This window comes from Pichia kudriavzevii, chromosome 3 (assembly GCF_003054445.1).
Source record: "Pichia kudriavzevii chromosome 3, complete sequence".
NCBI classification, from domain to species: domain Eukaryota; kingdom Fungi; phylum Ascomycota; class Pichiomycetes; order Pichiales; family Pichiaceae; genus Pichia; species Pichia kudriavzevii.
The window spans coordinates 1,566,221-1,587,363 of NC_042508.1; the positions used below are offsets into that span (position 1 = coordinate 1,566,221).

The window sequence follows — 21,143 nt, forward strand, 5'->3', positions numbered from 1 at the left end:
CGGAGAATCTTGCAAAGCCTATTGTTTCTCAGCATAAAACAAAACAATAAAAAATAGACATCATTAAGGAAGTTTTGATTGTAAACTAGGAACAATTCTGCATATAGAAAAAATATAATCGGTTGAAAACATAGATAGCACTTGGCCAAATTGCAATGCCTTATATATGTCTTGAGTTTTTTGATTGATTTTTTATGTTATTAGAAGCCATGTATACTTTACTGTCTTTCTCCGTAGAGGTGAAGTACTAAATACCTAAGAATTACTGAAATTAAACATAATCGATTTGCACAACTATGGTAGTAGTTTATGTTCCATATTAGGATCCTAAATTCATCGTTGTACGTCAAACTGAAAAAACCTTTCAAGCTTTGGGATCAGTGGAACTGTAATATTATCAAGTTGCCTTTGATGAGAATGCATCTTAAAAAGTTGCAAAATTGTAATCTTTGAATACAAAATGCTTTTATAAAGAAGACTTTGACTTTCGCTTTGCGTATCAACCTAAAACCGATGTGTTTATATTCCCCTGGAAAAAAATTTATTCTTGCTACTTTAAAATTTAGAAAAAGACAATAATTATGTAAAGGCAACATGCTAATATATAATCCTAAATAGGCAACTATCATAAAGTAGATTTACACCTTTTTCAAAAGAAAAAAAGTAACTGACATTGGTATAATATAAAATAAAAATATAAGAAGCAGTTTGTACATTAAAAAAACGGAAGTGTAAAAATATTGCAAACTAAGTGTCTTTGATGAGTATACTATCATAAAGCAAGTTTTATGTTGCTTTAAAGTACAATCATGTCTCTAAAAATTACTAAGCCATTACCAAAATTAAACTGGCTTGGTTTCACAAATGTGCCACAACTTGGAATAAATATATTCCTTTGAAAGTGTTGAGTTTTGAAAATATTTCTTACAACACCAAGCATAGAATGATAAAGTTTGTCAATTCGGTAAGGTACATATTTATAGAAGTATGAAAGTATCATAATAATGCTGTTAAAATGAGAACTGCAATGAAAATAAGCTTACCTCCAATACAAATCTAGAAGTAGTCTAGTTGTCACAATTAACTTGTGTGTGACCAACTGAAGAAACTCAGAGAAGTAGGTTTTTTTTTAAATAAGGTATTATAAGTGAGCAACATACATTGAAAGCTTAGCACTTCGGAAACTTGATTCTTTGCCTAATAAGTTCCGGTTAACCTCATGAAAATTGATGAGGCTGCTTCTCTTTCCAATTGGTTAATAATCTAAATGTCTTTCTAAACGATATCAAGTCCCACAATTTGTATAAATATCGCCACCATATTTCCCGGAAATAATTTTGTTACAATAGGAACTGTAATTATAGTTATACAACAAGTTTTATTCAAGTTAATGTTGAGAAAGGTGATTAAAGGATTAGCCGATCAACCAACAAACACTCTTAGCAGTCCTGACAAGGCTGGTCAAGATCAATTAAGCAGTAGATCATAATCAAGATCTAGCTGTTTATTAATTCTGATAGTTCCGTTAGCCTTTTTTAACTTAATAAGATAGGCCTGTTTATGTGTGCCTTATTTAGTACACGATTGAAATTACTATAAATTTCAGGTTATTCCTTCTTTACTTAGCTTGCTCTTTATAGTTTAACTTGTGTAAGCTATCTTAAGAACATTTCAATCAATAAATTTAAAATGGATACTCCAAGTAAGATTAATTAAATGTCAACGGTTAAATTCAACACTCGTGACATCTTACTATAAGAAGACCAATTAGTATTGACTTTATTGAACATCTCTAATTAATTTATGTTTCTTTCTCAAGGTAACATTAATTTTGTACCTCAAATAATGTTTTTAAAATCAGTAAAATTGTTAAACAAGTCCTGGAGAAAACTTAATAAACTTTGCGATCTCTAATTTTACAATTCCTTGAACAGAGTTTTCCTGATCAGTTAGATTTCATGTAAGAGATCATATGAAGGACTATCTCTCTATTTCATAATCGGGTAATCATATAGAAGGTGGTGGAAGGTTAGACAGAAGTTCTAGAAGATAATTAAATCCATCAAAATTTTATTTTTAGAATACCCCATTTCTATATAAAAAGGGAACGTTTGGTATATGTTCTCAAAAAATTAATGCCTAGAATATATAAGATATGAATAAGCAATAATCAGATGTTAAAGTATGAATCATCAGCAATACTTCTAATTCAACAAAAGCTCTTATGGCCAAGTTGGTAAGGCGCTACACTAGTAATGTAGCGATCCTCAGTTCGACTCTGAGTGAGAGCATTTGTTAATTTTTTGTATTTTTTATTGCATACCTGGCGCACAACTTTTTTGTGTACGGCATTCATTAGTTCTTCGATTCCACTCTTTCTGAATGAACCATCACTTCTGGGTCAATAGAGAAATTGGAGCGTTACTATGTATATGAAATTAAAGAGAATAACATGAAAAGCGTGTATTTAGAAGTACAAAGGAAAGGGTTTTCAAGAAAAATTAGGAGAAGAGCCTACCATTTTTGCATCTCTTCGAAGTATTCGATTCTATAAGATGAAGCATTCAAAGACTTTGCAATGTGTTTCCTGACTTGATCCACGACCTCAGGATGAGAACATGCACCAAATGCAATTGTTCCTGCTGCATCTGAAATTTCAGAATCAATAATTTCGGTTGCCTTTAAACGACCGAACTTGATATCAGCAAAGGAAGCAACAGCTGCAACTTGTTCATCCATGTTAACTTCTGCAGGCGGGGTGAACTCTTCCTTGTTTTCGTTATCATCACTAGAAGTTGTAGAAAGATAACTACCCTCAGGTTGACTGACATAAATGACAGGTTTGACAATTGTATCTTTGAACATTAATAGTTCAGGTGCATAACTTTTAATGTCTTCTAATCTACGAACTGACCAATAGAATTTGACTTCTTTGTTAGCATCTGTTTCAACTAGTCTTTTTGCATGGAATAGTGGTCCAGAGATACCTGTACCGCCGGTAATAAAAACAGATTTATCAAACATTTGGTATGGTGATTGTTCACCATAGTAACCATCCACTGCTATCTTAATCGCAATTGTATTTTTTTCGGATTTTCTACACAGATCTGCAATTTTCTTAGTGATACCCTTTTTGATACGACAAGTAAAGTGAATATGTCCGGGTTGAGATTCAGATGGGTAAACAGTGAATGGATGAGATTGGAAAAAAGTTGTTGGTGTCAAGAAATGGATAAAGGCATGTGCACCAGGATATGGTTTCATGATTTTACTGGTGTTGGCAACAGTGATCTTCAAAACCTCCTCACCAGGGAAATATTCCACAGTCGCAGATGGAGCAAAACCATTTAGGAAAATACGTGCAATTCTAACAACTCTATCAAAGATCCAAATACCACAACATGCCCAGTAAAAATCTTCATAGTCTTGAGATGCAGCGTGAAGCCAAGCAGAATAGAGAAAAGTAACCACCAATATGATATGAGTATACAGGAATATTTCATAGTAGTATTTCCTAATAGGAGCAGCGGCACAGAGTAAAATAATACCACCTGCAACAGTACCGACAATTCCCCATCTATACCAACCTGTTTGGAATCGACTGAATTTATCCAATGCGTAAGTCTGAGAAGCCATAGCGAAGGAATGAATCAAAATTTCCATCATAACGAACCTTGCCAGCCATTTATGGAAAGTAACAAATCTTTGATATTTCCATCTGGTGATCACTTGAAAGAAATTGTTCCTACCAGGGAAAATAAACAAGAGAGGAAGATGATAAGACAGACTAATTGCAGACCTGTCACCATAATACCGTGATAAACCAGCTTGTTTGTTTGCAAAAACTGTGTCACCTTCAAGGTAGTCAAAGCCAAGAATAAAATTGGTCAAAACGATGTACAAAAACATCAAACATATGAAGAACGCTTCTACTCTATCTGGGTTAACACCACCCAAGAAGCCACCGTGCAAATGATTACCCAGTATTCCCAAGGAGAAATTTTTCCTAACAAAGTTAACCAAAGTACCAGTCTTTGCATTATTATAAGTCAACGAAAATCTTGATAACCAGTTAAGAATTCCAGCAACAATCATAACTAAACCTACAGCAGCAACAAAAGCAATACCCATATAGTGAGAGGTTGAGACATTATCCCATCTATGTTTGTTAGAGATCATTGCAAGTGTAGCAGCTTTCTCAACAGATTTACCATGAATTGGGAATTTTGGAGAAGTTTTATTATATTTTGAATCTTCGTCAATGTTAACAAAATCATTTTGTAGGCTTTCGTAGTTATCAACCAGTTTCTTGGAAGTCATTTTCTTTTGTTTACCCTTTGTTTGACATAGCTGAACAATTTGCGAAACCAATTTGTCCTTCGATAAATGAGGAAAGTACTCCTCAGTACAACCCAACCATGAAGCCAAAGCGTATTCGTTCTTACAAGAACAAGTGTATTTTTTATCGGATTCAGGTTTACCACAAAAGTATGCCTTCTTACTAATTGCGGACTTACAACCAATAGCAGCATAGTATTCGTTGTCATAAGCCACCCATTCACCAGCTTCAACAACTCCTGTCAATAGTAGAGACCACTGTAATATTGAACCTAATTTCATTTGGTGATAGGATGAATCGATCTTCTGTGTTGATTAACGGATGATATAGAAAGCAACAGAATGATCGGCTCATATGACGATTGAGACAGAAAGCTCATCACAAACAGCAAACTCAATTCTTTATATAGGACGCATGAGATACAAACACCATAGAAAGGTGAAAATATAACAGTTATCCCGTTGTCCTGTTACAGTTGAAGAAAATGAACGTGCATTAGCCATCCCAAGGGTTTATTATTCTCATATCCAATTAGAATCGAGACACTTTACGGAGAAGAGCAATCAATTAAACCAGTTTCCCATTGTTTGAAATCTAGATGTTGAAACAAAAATGATGCTAACTAAATATAGGTCCCTGGAATAACCACTTGCGCATAAAACATTTTTTTCCTTTTATTGCCGGACACCTTTTCGTTAAGGCCATCTAGTCTACTCAATTCTATCTTATGCTCATTTTCTTACAGAATATCGTACACAATTAATTACTGCTATACATGTATTCCATCTATGTAGGGGATATTACTTGCCCTATGTTTATAATATTAATCCTACTATGAGGCACCGACTTCACCCAGCTGCAGATGATCATCTCCTGTTGCTATGCCGCCCTTACCCGTAACAAAAGAAACCATGACAAGCTAGAAAACTAGTTAACTGAAAAAAAAACCACTCAAATCTATCCTTCATCCAACCATATGCATGGAAAACGGCGTGCGTTCCCTTAGAAAGCGATATCTCCAGCAATAGCACCGAAAACTCCGTCGGCGCTCCAGGGGTTTAAAAAAAAAAAAGGGGAGGAGTTCTTTGTCCCTCGTGGAGGACTTGCAGCTTTTCAACTTTTCACTTTCTTTGGCGCTTCAGGTGGTGTTGCTGTGGGAGTTTGTCTGGCGGAAGACCAAACGAGCGCTTAGATAGTAGCGGAGAAGATACATTCGATGTTTGCATCGGATTTAAGTTGACATTGATCCGATTTTTGATTTTTCTATCCATTTTCTTGCTGTTGGTGGTAGGATGAAGGGTATTAGTGTTTGTATCATCACTGGTATTTACAGTTATCTCCGTGCTAGGGGCTGTAGTGATTTTATCTTCACTATTCTCTGTGTTGCTTTTGCTTTTATTTCCCAGGGCAGCCTGGACTTGCGATTTTTTCACTGGAAGTGACTTTGTATGCACAATGAAAGAAGACTTATTTAAATGCCTCCCGTTGAAGGAGAGATCGTATTTCAGCGAGTTTTGCAATGTCGGATCTTGTTGAACACTATCAGCACTAGTTGCTGATACAAACGTGACTTGCTCAGGCACCATACTCGTAGAATTGAAGCTATTATTACTAATGTCTGCCGTCTCGTTATTAGCCTTCGTTCCATCCATTTTGTTTTCCACTGGCTTGTTGATGTTGCTCAAAGTCGATTCTCCCTGAAATGCATTCATATCCACATCACCTTCAAAATCAGATGGTGGCAACTCCTCTTCCTTGTTGAAATTGTTACTATTTAATATTTCATTATCCACATCATCATCATCAGGCCAGTCATCACTAAACATAAAAGAATCCTCAAGTTCCTCCTTATCTTTGCCAGTATTTCTTTCTTCCACTAGCTCACTAAATTTGCCTTCATCCTTTTGATTATTGACAATGTAGTTTTTCTCGTGACTTTTTTTCTTGTTATCGAGTAACGACAAAGCTTGCTGACTTGTTGATTTACTTGATTTTGCTGATATCGAATGCAGCTGAGCATTAGATGGAACACTTGTAGCTGAGTTCATATTTGAACCTAATAGCTTTCTACCGTCAGCTTTAATGCCGTCATCAATATCAGGTGCCATTTCTGTCCGAGTATTTGGCTTTGCTGGAACCGTGCTCGATCGCCTCATCAATTCATTTTCATCAAACTCAGTTGGTGGCCTAGACACCTTGGTAATTTGTTGCAAAAATTCTTTATCATATAAGCAATTACCTAGAGCGTTACCAAATTGTCGTAATGCACGTTTCATACCATCTGTGAATGCCTCTTTTTTACATTTGTCAAATGCCATAGCTTTCCCTTTACAGTTTTCAATAGAGCCATATCCAACATCCTCATGGAAAGTCCCATCCTTAAGTATGACTCGAACAATACAACTCAAACCCAAACTGATAGCACCATTTCTTTCATCAATATAATCAACCTTGAACTCTCTTAATTCGGTATTCCAACCTGTTGGTCCAAAAATCTCGTTAGCTAAATTGATGGCTTTCCACCCTTCTAAATATTGAACACTGTTGTAACCAGGCCCTTTTCTTTTGCTTATATACTCAGGCCCTAATTTTCGATTCAAGGCCACTCTGATTGCCTCCAGCTCCTTTGGGGTGTATCCTGGAGCAGCTTCATTGCTGGGAGTATGTATTCTCTGTCGTTGATCTTTACTTGATAGTCTGTACATTAAAGTGCGTATGGACTGTACTTGCAACACCTGAATACCAACTTGTTCTGATCTATTGCAACGAGCTTATCTTTAACAAGAATATTAATGTACCTAACTACGCGTTCCTTGTAAATGGCAAAACTTTTGATGAATTTTCTACAAATCATGCACATTATTTTTTCGTAGCGCAGAAGTCCTAATTGGTATTTTTCGCATTTCCCTCCCTTTTTTTTTTCCTTCATGAATACTGTGAAGTTTAATGTAATTACATTTTTTTTTTACCAAACTTAGTTGGATTAGTAACAAAGCAACGGATATAAAATAGTTTTCGATGTCTGCTTGGAATGGTTCAACAAACAATACATTTTCATCTTCTGTTTCGCCGATTCGTTCTGATGTTAGGTCGTCCGTGCAGCGCACATTGATAAATCCATCATTTCAAAATAAGAAACAACTATCAATAAAACAAAGTACTAATAGAATAGGTAGACGTGAATCCCAGTTTAAAACTTACTCGTCTCTTTATGACAACTTTTTCCATAAAAGGATGAAGTTTTACCACAGGTTATCTGCACTCATTGCAGCAATTTTTACATTAATATTAAGTGTCCCATTTGGTGGAAGGCTGATATTTTATCCAATCAAGTTTCTTCTTATTTGGTTTGGCTTCTTTCTTTTGCAGCAAGCACGTGTATGTACAATTCAAACAGAATCTTCTAAAGCAGGAAACCATATTGAAAAGGTTGTCTCCATTTTAAGCTCAAAAAAATCCTATATTCTCATTTGTGCATTTATGATAAATTCATGTATTGTCTCTTCGATTATTTTTTCACAATCTGGTTCTTCTCTAAGTTGTTATATTGAGACACCGACCAAAACTATCAAACCTTTTTTGAATGATAACTTCGCATTTTTCTGTTTCTTCACTTTAATCTCATCAGTGGTTTACTCCTTCGACTTCTTAGTATCAGAAAAGTTCACTCTACATTTTCCGATCGGTACATTTAGACAGGAACCTATTGAATATTTGAAAGCATTGCCACATCTTAGAATAATAATTTTATCACTGCTAAAAACAATTGTGTTGTCTTTGATATCCCCCTTGGTGTACCATATTTTTTTTCGTAACTTATTTTTCAAGTTTTTTTTGAAACCATTGGTCATCTTTTTAGATTTGAACAAACAGCTTCCAAGATCTGATTTCAATATATTCACATTATCTACAATATTAATTTATTTGTGGATCTCTTTCTTGTCATTAGATATTCTAAATGAATGTTTCAATGCTTATGCAATGGTTGGCTGTTTGGTAGTTCAAAAACCGATCAGTCATTACAGTGAGACGCCGATTCAAACTTTAATCTCAGGGTTGAAAGATACAAAAAATCAATTAGTACGGTTAACTGCATACCAAGAATTGACATATTTGTCAACAAGCAGTGATTTTAAAGATCGTGAAAGTTTTTATCGTGCTGATAACTGGTCTTTGATCTTAGGAGAGTATTATTTTGTTTTGATAAATGCAGCAAAGTCAGCTAGATTAGGCTTACCGAAAATTGAAAAGAATGATGTCTTTAGAAATGAAAAATTAGAAAAACTAAAGAAACAAGCCAGCATATTTGGGAATATGAGTAATTATGAAAATAATTTGGACTTTGATTTTGAGTTTGAGATTAAAGATGGAAAGTTCAAAAGGACTTCCGAGAAGAATGAGGACAATGGTGATGTGACTGTTATTAAACAGGGTAATGAAGCGATCTTTAAGAACCCAGATGAAAGGGAAAAGATCAAATCTTTTGAATCGCAATATGATGTTCTACTTACTTCAAGTCATGATTATTTAAACAAGCTTACAAAAAAGATGGAAGTCGTTTTTAAAGAGTATTTTAAGTATGATCCGACCAAGGAGAACAAAGATTCCAACAGTATCAAGTATCAGCTTTATATTCTATTCAAAGATTTATCCAAGTTTGCTAATCATTTAATATTTGGTACAATTGAAGAGCAAGCTAACAAACGGGTTCCTAATAAGGAACTAGTTGGATTTGCAATTATATCATTGACTGAAATGATGATTCGCTCTAAAACCGAAGATAAAAACAACTCAGTCCAAGGCACTTTAGTAGAATGCTTGACTTTACTAACCAAAGTTTACAAGGGAACCTCAGAATTTATCAATAGTCCCCCTACTGAAATTGATGAAAACCAACCAAACTCAATTATGATTGTGAACGAACTTTCACTCAGTTATTTTTTCAAGTTGGTAATCTATTACAACAATGTTCTGAACGATTTATTATTACCTCCAGAAGTGTTCAGACTTGCTAAATGGTGTACTGATATGGCGTTGGAACAACAGAAGGAGCAAAAGTTAAGGACAGATATTATACAGTAAGATAGCCCTAGTTTAGTTTTTATAAAATGCTTATAAACTTTAACAAAGTTTTATTCATTGTCTCCATTTGTATCCGCCCTATTTGGCGTTGAGTCTAATAACACAGGTTTCAAAACATTTCTATCAAAGTTGGTAAACCATTTAGCATGTTCGTCAACACTGAATATTTCACTTAAATTCATACCCGATGAAGAATCATTGTTATTTGTCTTATTCACAGGTGAGGCTCCGTTTAAATCTGGTGATTTAGTATTATTCATTTCAATGTAAGCGGAAGGATCAGCTTCGTCTTCTGATGGCTGTCTGGTTCTGTTCTTCGATGTAGCATGATCAAAGTACTTGGTTGAATCTAAATCGACATTAGAAGAAGAGCCAATATTGTGTGAGTTAGGTTGATGAGGTGGCATTTCAATATCAAACTCATCGTCACTAACATCTTCTTCTATACACCCAGTTTTGATATTTAACATTTCCAACATACCAGCGGTAGTACCACCGAATAATATCACAGTTAAAACAACAACAATCAACACTGTAGCTAGTAATGCAAATTTAGATTCTCCTTGTAATCCCATCGCTAGTGCAACACCAACAGCGCCACGCAATCCTGCCCAAAATTGCATCATTTGATAGTTATAAGGAATTTCATCTTGTAAAGTGGACAGAGAAGTGAGACCACGAGCTTCTTTCCGATTACGAGAAAACCAATTTATAAACCTTGATAGAGGGAAAACAGCCGCCCATCTTGCAACGCAGATACTAACAAACGTGACAATAATCAAAAGAGGTTTGAAAATTAGCTCAACCTCAGTGAATAAAGATAAACCTAAATAAATAAAGATAAAATTTTCTGATAATTGTGCTAATAACTGGAAGACATATTTTGTTGCTATTTGGGTACGCCGTGACATGTTATAATAAGCATAGTGCTTCATCGTAATACCACAGAATAATAGAGAAACAATACCCGACATGTGGCAACCATTTGAGAAGAAATAGGATTCGTACGCAAATAGTAGTACTAGACAAGTTTCAATTTGAGGGTATCTTCTAATATGAGAATGTTTCAATACTAGGGCAATTAAAACCCCCCAAACTAGACCAATTAAAGTGGATACAGTAAAAGTAACCAAGAATAAAGAAATACCTTCAAAAATCGATGAAAGACCAGCATGCTTACCATGGAATTGTTGGCAGGTTTCGAACATAACAATACATATAGCATCGTTTAACAAGGATTCCCCGAAAATAATGGTATACAATTTAGGATCCACCTTATAGGAATTGAAGATAGAGAGAATTGTGACGGGATCTGTTGCCGATAAAGTGGCACCCACTGCCAAAGCGTCAACAAAAGATATATGTATGCTTTCAATACCCAGTTTTGTATAAATGAATAATATTATCCCAACAACCATGGCACTTATAAAGGTACCAGGGATGGCGAAAACTAGGATTGAACCAATATTTCTGAAAAAGTTAGCTTGATGTAACTCATAACCGGAATTCAAGATGATAGGTGGTAGCAATATGTTGAAAAAATAACTTGAATTAAATTTGACTGCGTCTTGAATGTAGTGTCCAGGAGAGACTCTTATAACTAGGCCAATTACCATACCATAGAAAATAGATAGGACGGTCTCGTGGATGGCTTTTATTCTTTTTTGTTGTAAATAATATGAAGACCATAATGCCGAACAAAGTAGGAATAAAACAATAAACAACGCCCACGATGAAAAGATTTCTTCAGCAACCGGATTAACATCCTCCAAATTGTTATCATCAGGTAAATTGATATCGGGGGAATCGTCAATTGGTTCTTCATCGATTGGGTTGATTTTTCCACCTCCGTTAAGGACATTCTTGGCCAGTACAAAACTGGCCTGAAGTAGAAGAGAGTACCATATGCCAGCCATTGTACTCGTGCACCAAGTAAGGTTCCCTAGTGTGCAATGCTAGAATAAGTCCCATCAACAAGATTTACATGTTCGAGAATCTCTGATGGATACCCTGACCTCCTCTTTTGATTTTCTTAGTTCGCGTTTGTTGACAATTGCTTCATTTTTCACAGGAATGTTTGTATATAGGAACTTTTCTCTTTAGAAGAGAATTTTCTCTTACAACTTGTGAAATAAGTACATAAGCATTGCTCAAAGATTAAGATGGTTGGCCGTCCTATTGTTGTCTCAGGTCCATCTGGTACCGGCAAGTCTACCCTTTTGAAACGTTTAATGGGTGAATATCCAGATAAGTTTGGTTTTTCAATCTCAAATACTACTAGGGCTCCAAGACAGGGTGAAAAAGATGGTGTAGACTATTACTTTACTTCTGTGGAAATGTTCAAAAAGATGATCGAAAAAAATGAGTTCATTGAATGGGCTCAATTTTCTGGTAACTACTATGGTACTTCCATTGCAGCTGTCAAGCACGTTGCTGATGTCTTAAAGAGAACATGTATCTTAGATATCGATATGCAGGGTGTCAAATCAGTCAAGCAAACAGACTTAAACGCAAGATTTCTATTCTTATCTCCCCCATCCATCGCAGAGTTAAGAAAGAGATTAGAAGGTAGAGGCACTGAAACCCCAGAATCTCTTGAAAAGAGAATCGCAGCAGCGACTGCTGAGATGGAATATGCAAAGACAGGTGCTCACGACAAAATTATTGTTAACGACGATTTGGAGAAGGCGTACAAAGAGTTTAAGCAATTTATTTTTTCTGAAGAAGTGTAAAGTTTAGATTTGACTATAGATATATTGTAACTATATAGGTCAATATAACAGCATGTGTTTAGAACTAGAATGTAAACACGCAAATACGAGCACTTGTGCTTAAGTCATTTATATTGCAGATTACATATACAGATAAACAATAAAAATTTATAAAATAGAGAATGAAATCTGGAAAAAGAAAAAAAAAGAAGATGGGTATTTAAATGCAGAGATTTTAAGTGAAAATCTAATCAAAGGTTGTTGATATCCAAGGATCTCATTTTATTCAAAATTTCATCCAACCTTTCATCAATTTTTCCCGTTTCATGGTCATGCCTACTTTGTGCATCTATTTCAACGTTATCCTTAAATTTCTCCTGTAAATCAGAATACAATTTGAGCTGAATTTTGAGGAAGCTTTCAAAACATGGATCGAGCAAGGAAAACCTGAGCGCAATGTATTCATCAATCTCAAGTTTTAATCTCTGATTGATATCTTGGTAGATATTGCTAATGATCTCAAACTCACCTCGCATTTTTTCAAGCTTGTCTCTCATTTTCTCCAATTGAGGGTTAGAATTTACAGCTTCATCTGCATTCGATATATTGTTTTCTCTCAAACTGAAATCGAGAGCGTCATAATCTCCTTGCAATTTATCGAGTTTCGTTTTCGATACGTCAAAATCAAACTTCTTACGTCCTCTCTTCTTGATCAATTTATGAATTTCTTCATTGTATTCTGTCAGTTCTTTAATTGGTTTAAAAACGGTGATATCCAAAGGCTCATCAATCATGGGCAATACTGTAGATCTTATTTCGTTCAAATTTTGTAATAGTTTCAAACTGATACCATCCCTACCATTAATTCTGCTATTGTTATTGATACTCCCCAATGTCGACAAGCCATCATTCTCAATACTAATTCCTACCATATTGTCCGATTCAATTCCAAAATTGTAGTCTCCGTAAAAAGAGTCTAACGTTTTCGATAATTGAAATTGTGTTTCCACAAGGTCAACAAACAACATCTTAAAATTAGTCAATTCTTCACCGAGTTCAGTAATCAAACCCTCATAAATGAGAAAGTTCTTCTCCTTATTGTCGAACTCTGGATCGACTGATGTTTCCTTGTTTTTGGAAGTTTTCATTATGACATGGGCACCGGCCCTGTTAACTGCCTTCTTAAATCCAGTCCAAGACATTTAGACTATTCACTGTTAACTACTGGTATTTGAAAACAAAATGCTAGAATGGGCAAGATGTCTAATACCTCTGCTAAATGATTGTCTTGGGTTATATTCTTTTGAAAGTATACTCACATGAGAAATCCTCAAGAGAAACGGGTTTGTTTCAGAATTTCCGCGGGGAGGGAACAAATGCTTGTATGTGCAAATCTTATTTAGTGAGAATTTGCGATAGCGTGTGAAAAGCCACTGATAATCCTTTACTGTTGGGTTACACATTCTTCAACGTGTCCGACAATTGCTCTTCAGATTCCAGACAATGAAGGTCCCGTCAAACTACCATGGAGTGTTACTTTTTGATGACGCAGAACCTAAAACTCCGGTAAAACTTTCTATGGAACGGAAAGCAATCTTCAGACAGGTAGTTTCTCTGTTATCATCCAATTTGGGGAAAAATGCAGCCAAGAACCCTGAAAATAACAGGTTGGTTGCAGTTATGATCACGCTACTCAACTTGGAGGCCAATACCCCTGCAAATGTACATTTGGCGTATAAATTCTTCAGATTGTACCAGCTCTCCTTTGAGGGCAAGCTTATATCATGCCAGGGGACTAATCGAAATAGACACGGTGAAATTAATTTAGTTGGAATGGATAATTTTTGGAAGACAACATGCTATCTAGATTCCCTATTGGTTGCCCTATTCTACTCTAATTCTTCATTTGATTATTTACTTGACCAAACTGTGGACCCTACATTGTCTCCTGAACTTCAAAAACAGGCAGAAAGATTGAAAGTTATGCTCAGGTTTATAACCAATCTTCTTAGAGCCGGTGAACATATAAATATTTTTATAATGTATCAATTATTATTGGTGTTGAACTCAATGGGGTTCGAGATGTTTTTGAGTGGGAAACAACAAGATTCGTTACAAGCGTTTGAGCTTCTAGCTGAGTCATTATCCTTGCCATTATTGACTTTGAAATTGGATATCATACATACAGGAGAATTAAGTGTTAATGACGATTTACGACTAATAGGAGAGCGTTCGCTTATGATTTCTATCCCCCCAAATACAAGCGTCACCGAACCTCCGATTACCTTAGAGGAATGTTTGAATTCATACTTCAACAACTCAATCACTGTTAGAAGACATATTGATAACAAAAAAAGTTTTTCAATGTCCCCAATGACACCAGTGGTGCATAATTTCCAGCCATATATTGAGAATGATGCAATTTCTACGCCCAGCTCATCCTACGTGCCACCTCCGAGGGAAAGCACTTATATGGAAGGACGTGGTGGCACAGCTGGTAAAGCTGATGAGAATGCAATTCAACAAGAGGATACAGAAGTTTTACTTTCAGATAATGAAGAAGAACTTAATGAATATAAGAAATTAGGAATTTTAACTTCATCTGTATCAATCATCAACAAGGCTCGGAGAGCTTCTTCTTTAGCAAATAGTAAACCAATATACAAAGTCAGGAATGCAGAAGATGATATCAGTGAGTGTATTTCACCTAGTCAATCGGCAACAACTGCAGATGAGGAACTTACACCCTCAGGATCATGCGTATCATCCTTAGTTAATGGATCATTGCAGACTCCCTCCGTGCTCAATCAGAGAAGCTTAACGCATTCACTTGTTGAATATTCTCCTAGTGAAAATGTAAATAGGTCGAACACCTTAGATTCATCATTGATGGGATCGTACAAGAATTTCACTCAAAAGCTGGAGAGACAAAGAACCAGGTCATCTACATTGACCAGCGTTTTGAATAATGTTACAACCATAAATCCTACAAGGCTTACTAGAAGGGAGTCTTCAGTTTCAAACACGGAAGTATCGTTACCTGCATGGATGTACTTACAGCTTCTTCCTTACTATACTGATCCAGAAATAAAGCTAACAGTTGAAAACCATGAAGAATATTACCGTCGCAGGACTTCAAGGTCTAAAACAATTGAATCCGCACAGCAATTAAAGAACGATGCAACTTCAGCTAAAGAAAATTTTAAGGAACTAAGGGATATGAATCCATTTGATGAAGAGTCATCTTTTGATAAACGCTTTGGTAATAAAAGACCGGTAGTACCTATTTGTTTAAAGCGTTACACATGGAATGATCGTGGTCAACCTGTAAAGAATAACCGAAAAGTAATTATTCCTGAGATTATAAAGTATCCATATTTCATTGCAGAAGATAGATCAAAACCAGGTTATGTTGATTTCAAACGCTCCTACGATCACAAAGCACCACATGGTTCCTTTATGCTAGTTCTATTAAGTTGTGTATGCCATAGGGGCTCATCAATAAATTCAGGTCATTATGTCACGGTTACACGTAAGCGAAACTATGATATCTATAAACCAGAAAACAAAAGTGATTGGTTAATTTTCAATGATTTGGAAGATGGCAAGGAAAAGGTAAAACAAGTTACGTTTGATGAGGCGATGGAACAAGAAGACCCATATTTATTGTTTTATGGGATTTATGAACTTGATACTCCGTCACCACAAATATTACAAGGCTTCAAAGAAAATTTTTGGGGCCGGAAACAGAGTGTTGTAAGCGGGTTTAGTGCAGTAAGTGATTTTTCTGAAAACACCTTGCAGGAAAAGCCCAACGATGAGCTAAAAATCACTTCTGCGACAAAACATGTTATGCTAGGATTGAGCGGGTTGACTCTGAACAAATCGAGAAACAAAACTACCAGTGCTGAAAATGACGACGTTTTTGAGGACTATTATTGGTATGATGACTCATCTTTGAGTAAGATTAAGTCTAATGGTTCATGTCTAAATAAAGCTGCAAGTTCAAATCCACCCTCTACAATCACTTCTGCTGTTTCAAGTACTAAACAGGAGTCTGATGAAGAAGATGATGATAAAGTCATCAACAACGAGAAAGAAGAGGACGCAATATATCCCTTTGAGGAAAAAGGGTTAGACGGATACTATGATGAATCAACGGACCCGTTGAGCAAGCGTTCATATCGAAAATCGATTAATATGGATGTGGAAAAGGTACATCCAGTAATATCGATAAATTCAAATGGAAAGACCTTGGTGAGTATTCCTAAACTCGAATCAAAGTCAACCAATGCATCATCCGCTCAGAAAAAATCAAAACAGACTTCTGAATCTAAGCATCATAAAAAGAAAACTTCTGTAAAAAAATTATTGAAAAAAGTATTCAGTTGAAATGAATAATTAAACATTTGTATAGAAAAGTTATTTGCTATTTCTCTCTCCATCATATAAATTGTATAGTATATGTTAATGTTTACCACCTTTACTCAAGAAATCTTTCTCAATTTCTGATGTAAACTGATCAACAAAGTCTAGACCTGGATTATTATCGTTTGTAGAAAAGAAGTTAAACAATTTTTCACTTGGATTCTTGTTGAAAAAATCATCAAATAATTCTTGGTTTGCATTGCTGAAGTTGATATTTGGCAAAGTTCCCTCTAAGTTTTGATATCCTTGGTTAGTTCCCGGTGGTTTTGTTTCTTTTTGATCGTATTCTGAAGGTACTGTTGACATGTTTTGGTATATACCTTGATTATTATACCACGACGGAGCCATATTCTCATTTCCAGTATAAGTGGCACTATTCTGAGGAGGGTGTTGGTATTGTCCCACTGGGAATGAATCAACTTTGGTAGGTAGGTCCGGCTGTTCATCAGTATCTTGAAACTCCGGGTCTTTCTCGTACTCACGTATGCCATTTCGTAATTTGTCATTACGTTCTCGGATTTGTGTCTTGAACTGGGAGCACAAGTACATCAAGATGGTAGAATATCGAGTACATAAATGTAACTCATCAGGAGCCGCATATCTTAGGCAAATAGCAGTTTTTTGTAATAATGTGATAATTTCTTCTAAGGGTATGACACTCAATTTCAAAATCTCCCCATTAGTATTTTCTTCAACTGAATGTCCCTCAAACGCGCTGGAAGATGATTCGGATCTATCTCGAGAAACATCACCACTGTTTTTATTTGTTTGAACTTCAGTAGTCAAAGTTAAATAACATTTAACAATAAAAGAAACACTTTTGATCACACGAGTTACCCATCTGACAGGCATGTATTTCAAAAGTTTTAATTTTTTAACCCTTTGAATAACAGCCAAGACTTCCTTAGCAGCTTTGTATGCCAATTCAACGTACCTAGAGTATCTCGATAACTCATCCAGCCTTAGATTTCTACCTTTCTTTGAGTTCCTTAGATTGGAATTGACTGATGTGTCACCTGATAAAGCTAATGAATATAGGTATAACTTGGTGTAATAATAATCTAAAATAAGAGACTCACGCTCGATACCAATGGTCAAGTCCTTCTCTAGTTTTGGATTTACTGAAATCAAGTACAGCCAATCAGGCGATCCCTCATCACCGCATGAGGCCAAGGGAGCACAATGAACATTCGAGGGTTTCAATAGTTTGTGATATTTTCTATACCAGTTCTCTAGAATAGGAGATAGTATATCAAGTATGGCCAATGTCTGATATTTATCGAGGGTAATAAATTTAGGTCTAGTGCCATATAGAGTTTCATAGCACAACGAAAAGAATTGTAACAATTCGATATTTGCCTTTTGATACGAGGTAAAACCATATTCTACTTCATTGACGTCAACTTCACTTAGTGTTTGCTGTAACATTGATTTTTTATTTAAACCAACGGCAATGTTAATTTCAGATATATGAGTAGCAATAAATATAAGTGGATCAGTTTCCAATAAAAAGGATAATCGGGTAGCAGTTCCAATTAGCATGAAGCTCATAATTTCACTTCTTTTCATAGCACTCAATCCGGCGAATTCTTCTTCTGATTCGTTTTCCGTTTGCTGGTTTTCTAACCGATGCTGTTGTAATTGTGTAGTTTGAGGTAATTGTTGTTGTTGCTGAGCAGATTGCGAGGACTTACGTTTTGATTTTAGATGAGTCGGATCTTTACCCACATTTTTGTTTTTGTTTGTCTTACGATTTGCCAAAGAGTCATCATGCGATGAGTTTGCATAATCTCCCCACCTAAAATGAATTGCCCTTGGATTCCATTCTGTGAACAGCAAAAAAGTAAGGATTGTACCAACACTTCTACTCGAAGATTCTCCCCATACGGTCATACTCATCAACCTTTGACAGTAAATCCACAATTTCTCATGTACTGCTAAGTGTCTTTCACCAACGACATTGTTCATGTAAATGTTTTTCTCTCCTCTTATAGCCTTTCTACTCTCGGTGTCATCATCCAAGGTCTTGTCCCAATCTCCTATTTTCTCAGGCAATGAATTATACCTTGACGAAATTGCCAAGATGGCACATAATAGAATTGGATAATTAGCAAGTACGTTGTGGTTCCTCATTTCTTTAGGTACATAGGGGTAAAATGGGTGCAATGTGATGAAAAATAGCCGTATCAGACGTTTCGCTTCAACGTCAGTCAAGATATAGTTCTCCTTAACGGCATCTGGTTCGTTCGACGAAATGATATAATCTATTTCATCCAACTGTGTGGTGGGACGTTGGATCATACTATGAGTTGTAGTTAAGGGAGGGATTGTAAACCTATCATTATTCATGATTGGATTCAAATTAACACCCGACTTATCATGTCCAAAAGTATCTTGAATTGGCTCGCTATCTTTAGCCGAAGACATAATCTTTGAATCAAAGTAAGAATTGGACGGCGAATCATTCACATTTGAGCTTGAAACCGATCTGGGAATTGGAACTGATTTTTCTAGCTCTGATAAACGCTCTGCTTCACTTGCATGATCTCTATAGGTTGCCTGTGACGCCACATTGCCTGACACATGGGCAAGATAAATCATGGTTGCATTGTTTGTAAAATTTTGGACACCTAAGGGTACCGAAGAGTTGGAATGTAATTCAGACAAGTTAATCTTCTTGATAGTCTTTTCACTGCTGTTGCCGCTTGAATCTTGATTGCCCTGATCCAATTTAGGATCGCTTTCGAAAGACTGGGAACGTGATGGTCTATGTGTTGGGTGTTTCTGAGAAGGAGGTAGTGAGCCACTCATTTGATAAAAATCAGAAGACAAGGTTTCCTTCAAAAGGAGTGGGTTTGGATTATTTGTCATTGGTATATTGATATTTTTCATTGCATGATTTTCATTCAACATTGATGAGTTGGCATGGAAATAGGGATTGGGCAGTGGTAATATTGGATTAATCGAGTTTGGATGGGACACTGTTTGGGTGGTTCGGGTCTTTTGTTTCGTCGAGCCTCTTTTGGAGTCTACAAAGACACATTCTTTACGTTCTCTCTTACATCTTGCACAAGGAGGGTCATGTGGGTTGTCGACACTACCCAAGTCGCATTTCACTTTCCTGGTTCGACAGTTTAGACAGGCAACATAGTTCCTCTTGAACTGGGGCTTTTTGACAGTACTTTTTGGTCCTACCATCTGTGAATATCTTGGTTGCCAAACGAATCGGTTGTTTAAGGTTAGAGACGGGAGGTGATGTAGCTGCGACAAAATTATGCAGAGAAAGATGGACCACACCCGCTGCGACACAAATTATCCGTTTATCAAGAGAAGAAAAAAATGAAGAGCGTGATAAACGAATTTCCGTGTTTAAGAGTCAACATGGAATGGCTTCGACGGTACCATTGGATATTCTTGGAGTCTTTGCATTGTGTCTGAGACACGTGGAAATAACCATGTGGAGCCAAAGCCTGTTTGAGGATGTGTAACTTATAACTCTGTCATGGAGGTGCTGTCCGTCCATATATCCTTCCTACGGATAGGAGAGGGAACTACAAGGGGTATAGTCGAGTGTAATTATGAACGTTACACCCTTGGGGTTAGCATGGGATGATGATTTCTTCTATTCTTTTTATTTGAAGTAATAGCAAATCAACAAAAACAGCAAATAGCATCAGCAACAAGGGAGTATCAACCGTGTCTGTATATGCACGGTAAAGACCTTAAACAAACCAAGTGATTCTGAAGGGCATGAATTGCGAGGGAAGTTATGTTTGTGGTCCCATCTAATAGAAGATCTGTATGCCAATATATGTAGAGCGGTACACAAATATATAAGTATATAAGTATATATGCCAATGAATGAACAGGCTTTAAGGGGCTGTTCCAATGACAGACCAGACGTGGAAGCACATTTACACAACAAGTGTACAAAGAGTGCAAGCAAGTTTTAAATTCTAGTGAATTTATAGTTACCCAAAGGATCAGAAGAGGTAAGAATAGAATTTTTATAGATTATACTATGTTCCAAGGGCTAGATGGCATACTTTTTAGTCCATTCCTTAGCGGTTGCCTCATACTTGGCCCTATCGGTTTTATATATGTGAGCGATTTCAGGAACTAAAGGATCATCTGGGTTTGCGTCGGTTAGAAGAGAGCAAATTGACAATAGGACTTTTGAGATTGTCAAGGCAGGAGACCATTGTTCCTTCAATATATCTAAACAGATGTTACCGTTGGAGTTGATGTTTGGATGATATATTTTTGTTTCAAACTGGATCTTAGGAGGCTTGAAAGGATAGTCTGTTGGGAAATGGATCGCAAGGAAAAAGACACCGCCCGCATAGGGGGAATCTGGAGGACCAATGATGGACGCCTGCCAATGAAAGAGGTCGTCACCAACAGGGCCAGCAGAGCATTGAGAAGGAGGGTCTCTTCCGATATCTTGGAGTTCCTTGTTGATTCTCTTTAAAGACATGCTGTGTGTGGTTTGTGTTTGAGGTTGGTAATGTTTGGATTTAGTTTATTGTAATTAGATCAGACAAACCCAAGCGGGAAAATCCAAGATGAACCTCAGTAGGTGT

At 36.3% G+C, this 21,143-nt stretch overlaps 9 protein-coding genes and 1 non-coding gene across 10 annotated transcripts; 4 read left to right on the top strand and 6 right to left on the bottom strand.

Annotated features, from left to right (window-relative positions):
* Positions 1 to 2,218: 2,218 nt before the first annotated feature.
* On the top strand, positions 2,219 to 2,291 carry C5L36_0Ctrna10T. The gene has a single exon. It is a non-coding gene; the product is annotated as a tRNA-Thr (tRNA).
* A 223-nt stretch (positions 2,292 to 2,514) lies between these two features.
* Positions 2,515 to 4,620, bottom strand: C5L36_0C07210 (uncharacterized protein; the record flags this gene model as incomplete). The annotated part of the gene is made up of 1 exon (XM_029466419.1): positions 2,515 to 4,620. The coding sequence occupies one exon, from the start codon at positions 4,618 to 4,620 to the stop codon at positions 2,515 to 2,517; it is 2,106 nt and encodes a 701-aa protein (XP_029322279.1).
* An 840-nt stretch (positions 4,621 to 5,460) lies between these two features.
* Positions 5,461 to 7,044, bottom strand: C5L36_0C07220 (uncharacterized protein; the record flags this gene model as incomplete). The annotated part of the gene is made up of 1 exon (XM_029466420.1): positions 5,461 to 7,044. The coding sequence occupies one exon, from the start codon at positions 7,042 to 7,044 to the stop codon at positions 5,461 to 5,463; it is 1,584 nt and encodes a 527-aa protein (XP_029322280.1).
* Positions 7,045 to 7,357: 313 nt separating this feature from the next.
* Positions 7,358 to 9,421, top strand: C5L36_0C07230 (uncharacterized protein; the record flags this gene model as incomplete). The annotated part of the gene is made up of 1 exon (XM_029466421.1): positions 7,358 to 9,421. One exon carries the CDS (start codon positions 7,358 to 7,360, stop codon positions 9,419 to 9,421), a length of 2,064 nt encoding a protein of 687 aa, XP_029322281.1.
* Positions 9,422 to 9,471: 50 nt separating this feature from the next.
* On the bottom strand, positions 9,472 to 11,337 carry C5L36_0C07240 (uncharacterized protein; the record flags this gene model as incomplete). Its single annotated transcript, XM_029466422.1, has 1 exon — positions 9,472 to 11,337. One exon carries the CDS (start codon positions 11,335 to 11,337, stop codon positions 9,472 to 9,474), a length of 1,866 nt encoding a protein of 621 aa, XP_029322282.1.
* A 246-nt stretch (positions 11,338 to 11,583) lies between these two features.
* On the top strand, positions 11,584 to 12,153 carry C5L36_0C07250 (uncharacterized protein; the record flags this gene model as incomplete). The annotated part of the gene is made up of 1 exon (XM_029466423.1): positions 11,584 to 12,153. The coding sequence occupies one exon, from the start codon at positions 11,584 to 11,586 to the stop codon at positions 12,151 to 12,153; it is 570 nt and encodes a 189-aa protein (XP_029322283.1).
* A 230-nt stretch (positions 12,154 to 12,383) lies between these two features.
* Positions 12,384 to 13,334, bottom strand: C5L36_0C07255 (uncharacterized protein; the record flags this gene model as incomplete). The annotated part of the gene is made up of 1 exon (XM_029466424.1): positions 12,384 to 13,334. One exon carries the CDS (start codon positions 13,332 to 13,334, stop codon positions 12,384 to 12,386), a length of 951 nt encoding a protein of 316 aa, XP_029322284.1.
* Positions 13,335 to 13,635: 301 nt separating this feature from the next.
* On the top strand, positions 13,636 to 16,524 carry C5L36_0C07260 (uncharacterized protein; the record flags this gene model as incomplete). Its single annotated transcript, XM_029466425.1, has 1 exon — positions 13,636 to 16,524. One exon carries the CDS (start codon positions 13,636 to 13,638, stop codon positions 16,522 to 16,524), a length of 2,889 nt encoding a protein of 962 aa, XP_029322285.1.
* Positions 16,525 to 16,599: 75 nt separating this feature from the next.
* C5L36_0C07270 (uncharacterized protein) lies at positions 16,600 to 19,758 on the bottom strand (the record flags this gene model as incomplete). Its single annotated transcript, XM_029466426.1, has 1 exon — positions 16,600 to 19,758. One exon carries the CDS (start codon positions 19,756 to 19,758, stop codon positions 16,600 to 16,602), a length of 3,159 nt encoding a protein of 1,052 aa, XP_029322286.1.
* An 835-nt stretch (positions 19,759 to 20,593) lies between these two features.
* C5L36_0C07280 (uncharacterized protein) lies at positions 20,594 to 21,037 on the bottom strand (the record flags this gene model as incomplete). Its single annotated transcript, XM_029466427.1, has 1 exon — positions 20,594 to 21,037. The coding sequence occupies one exon, from the start codon at positions 21,035 to 21,037 to the stop codon at positions 20,594 to 20,596; it is 444 nt and encodes a 147-aa protein (XP_029322287.1).
* Between the last annotated feature and the right edge of the window lie 106 nt (positions 21,038 to 21,143).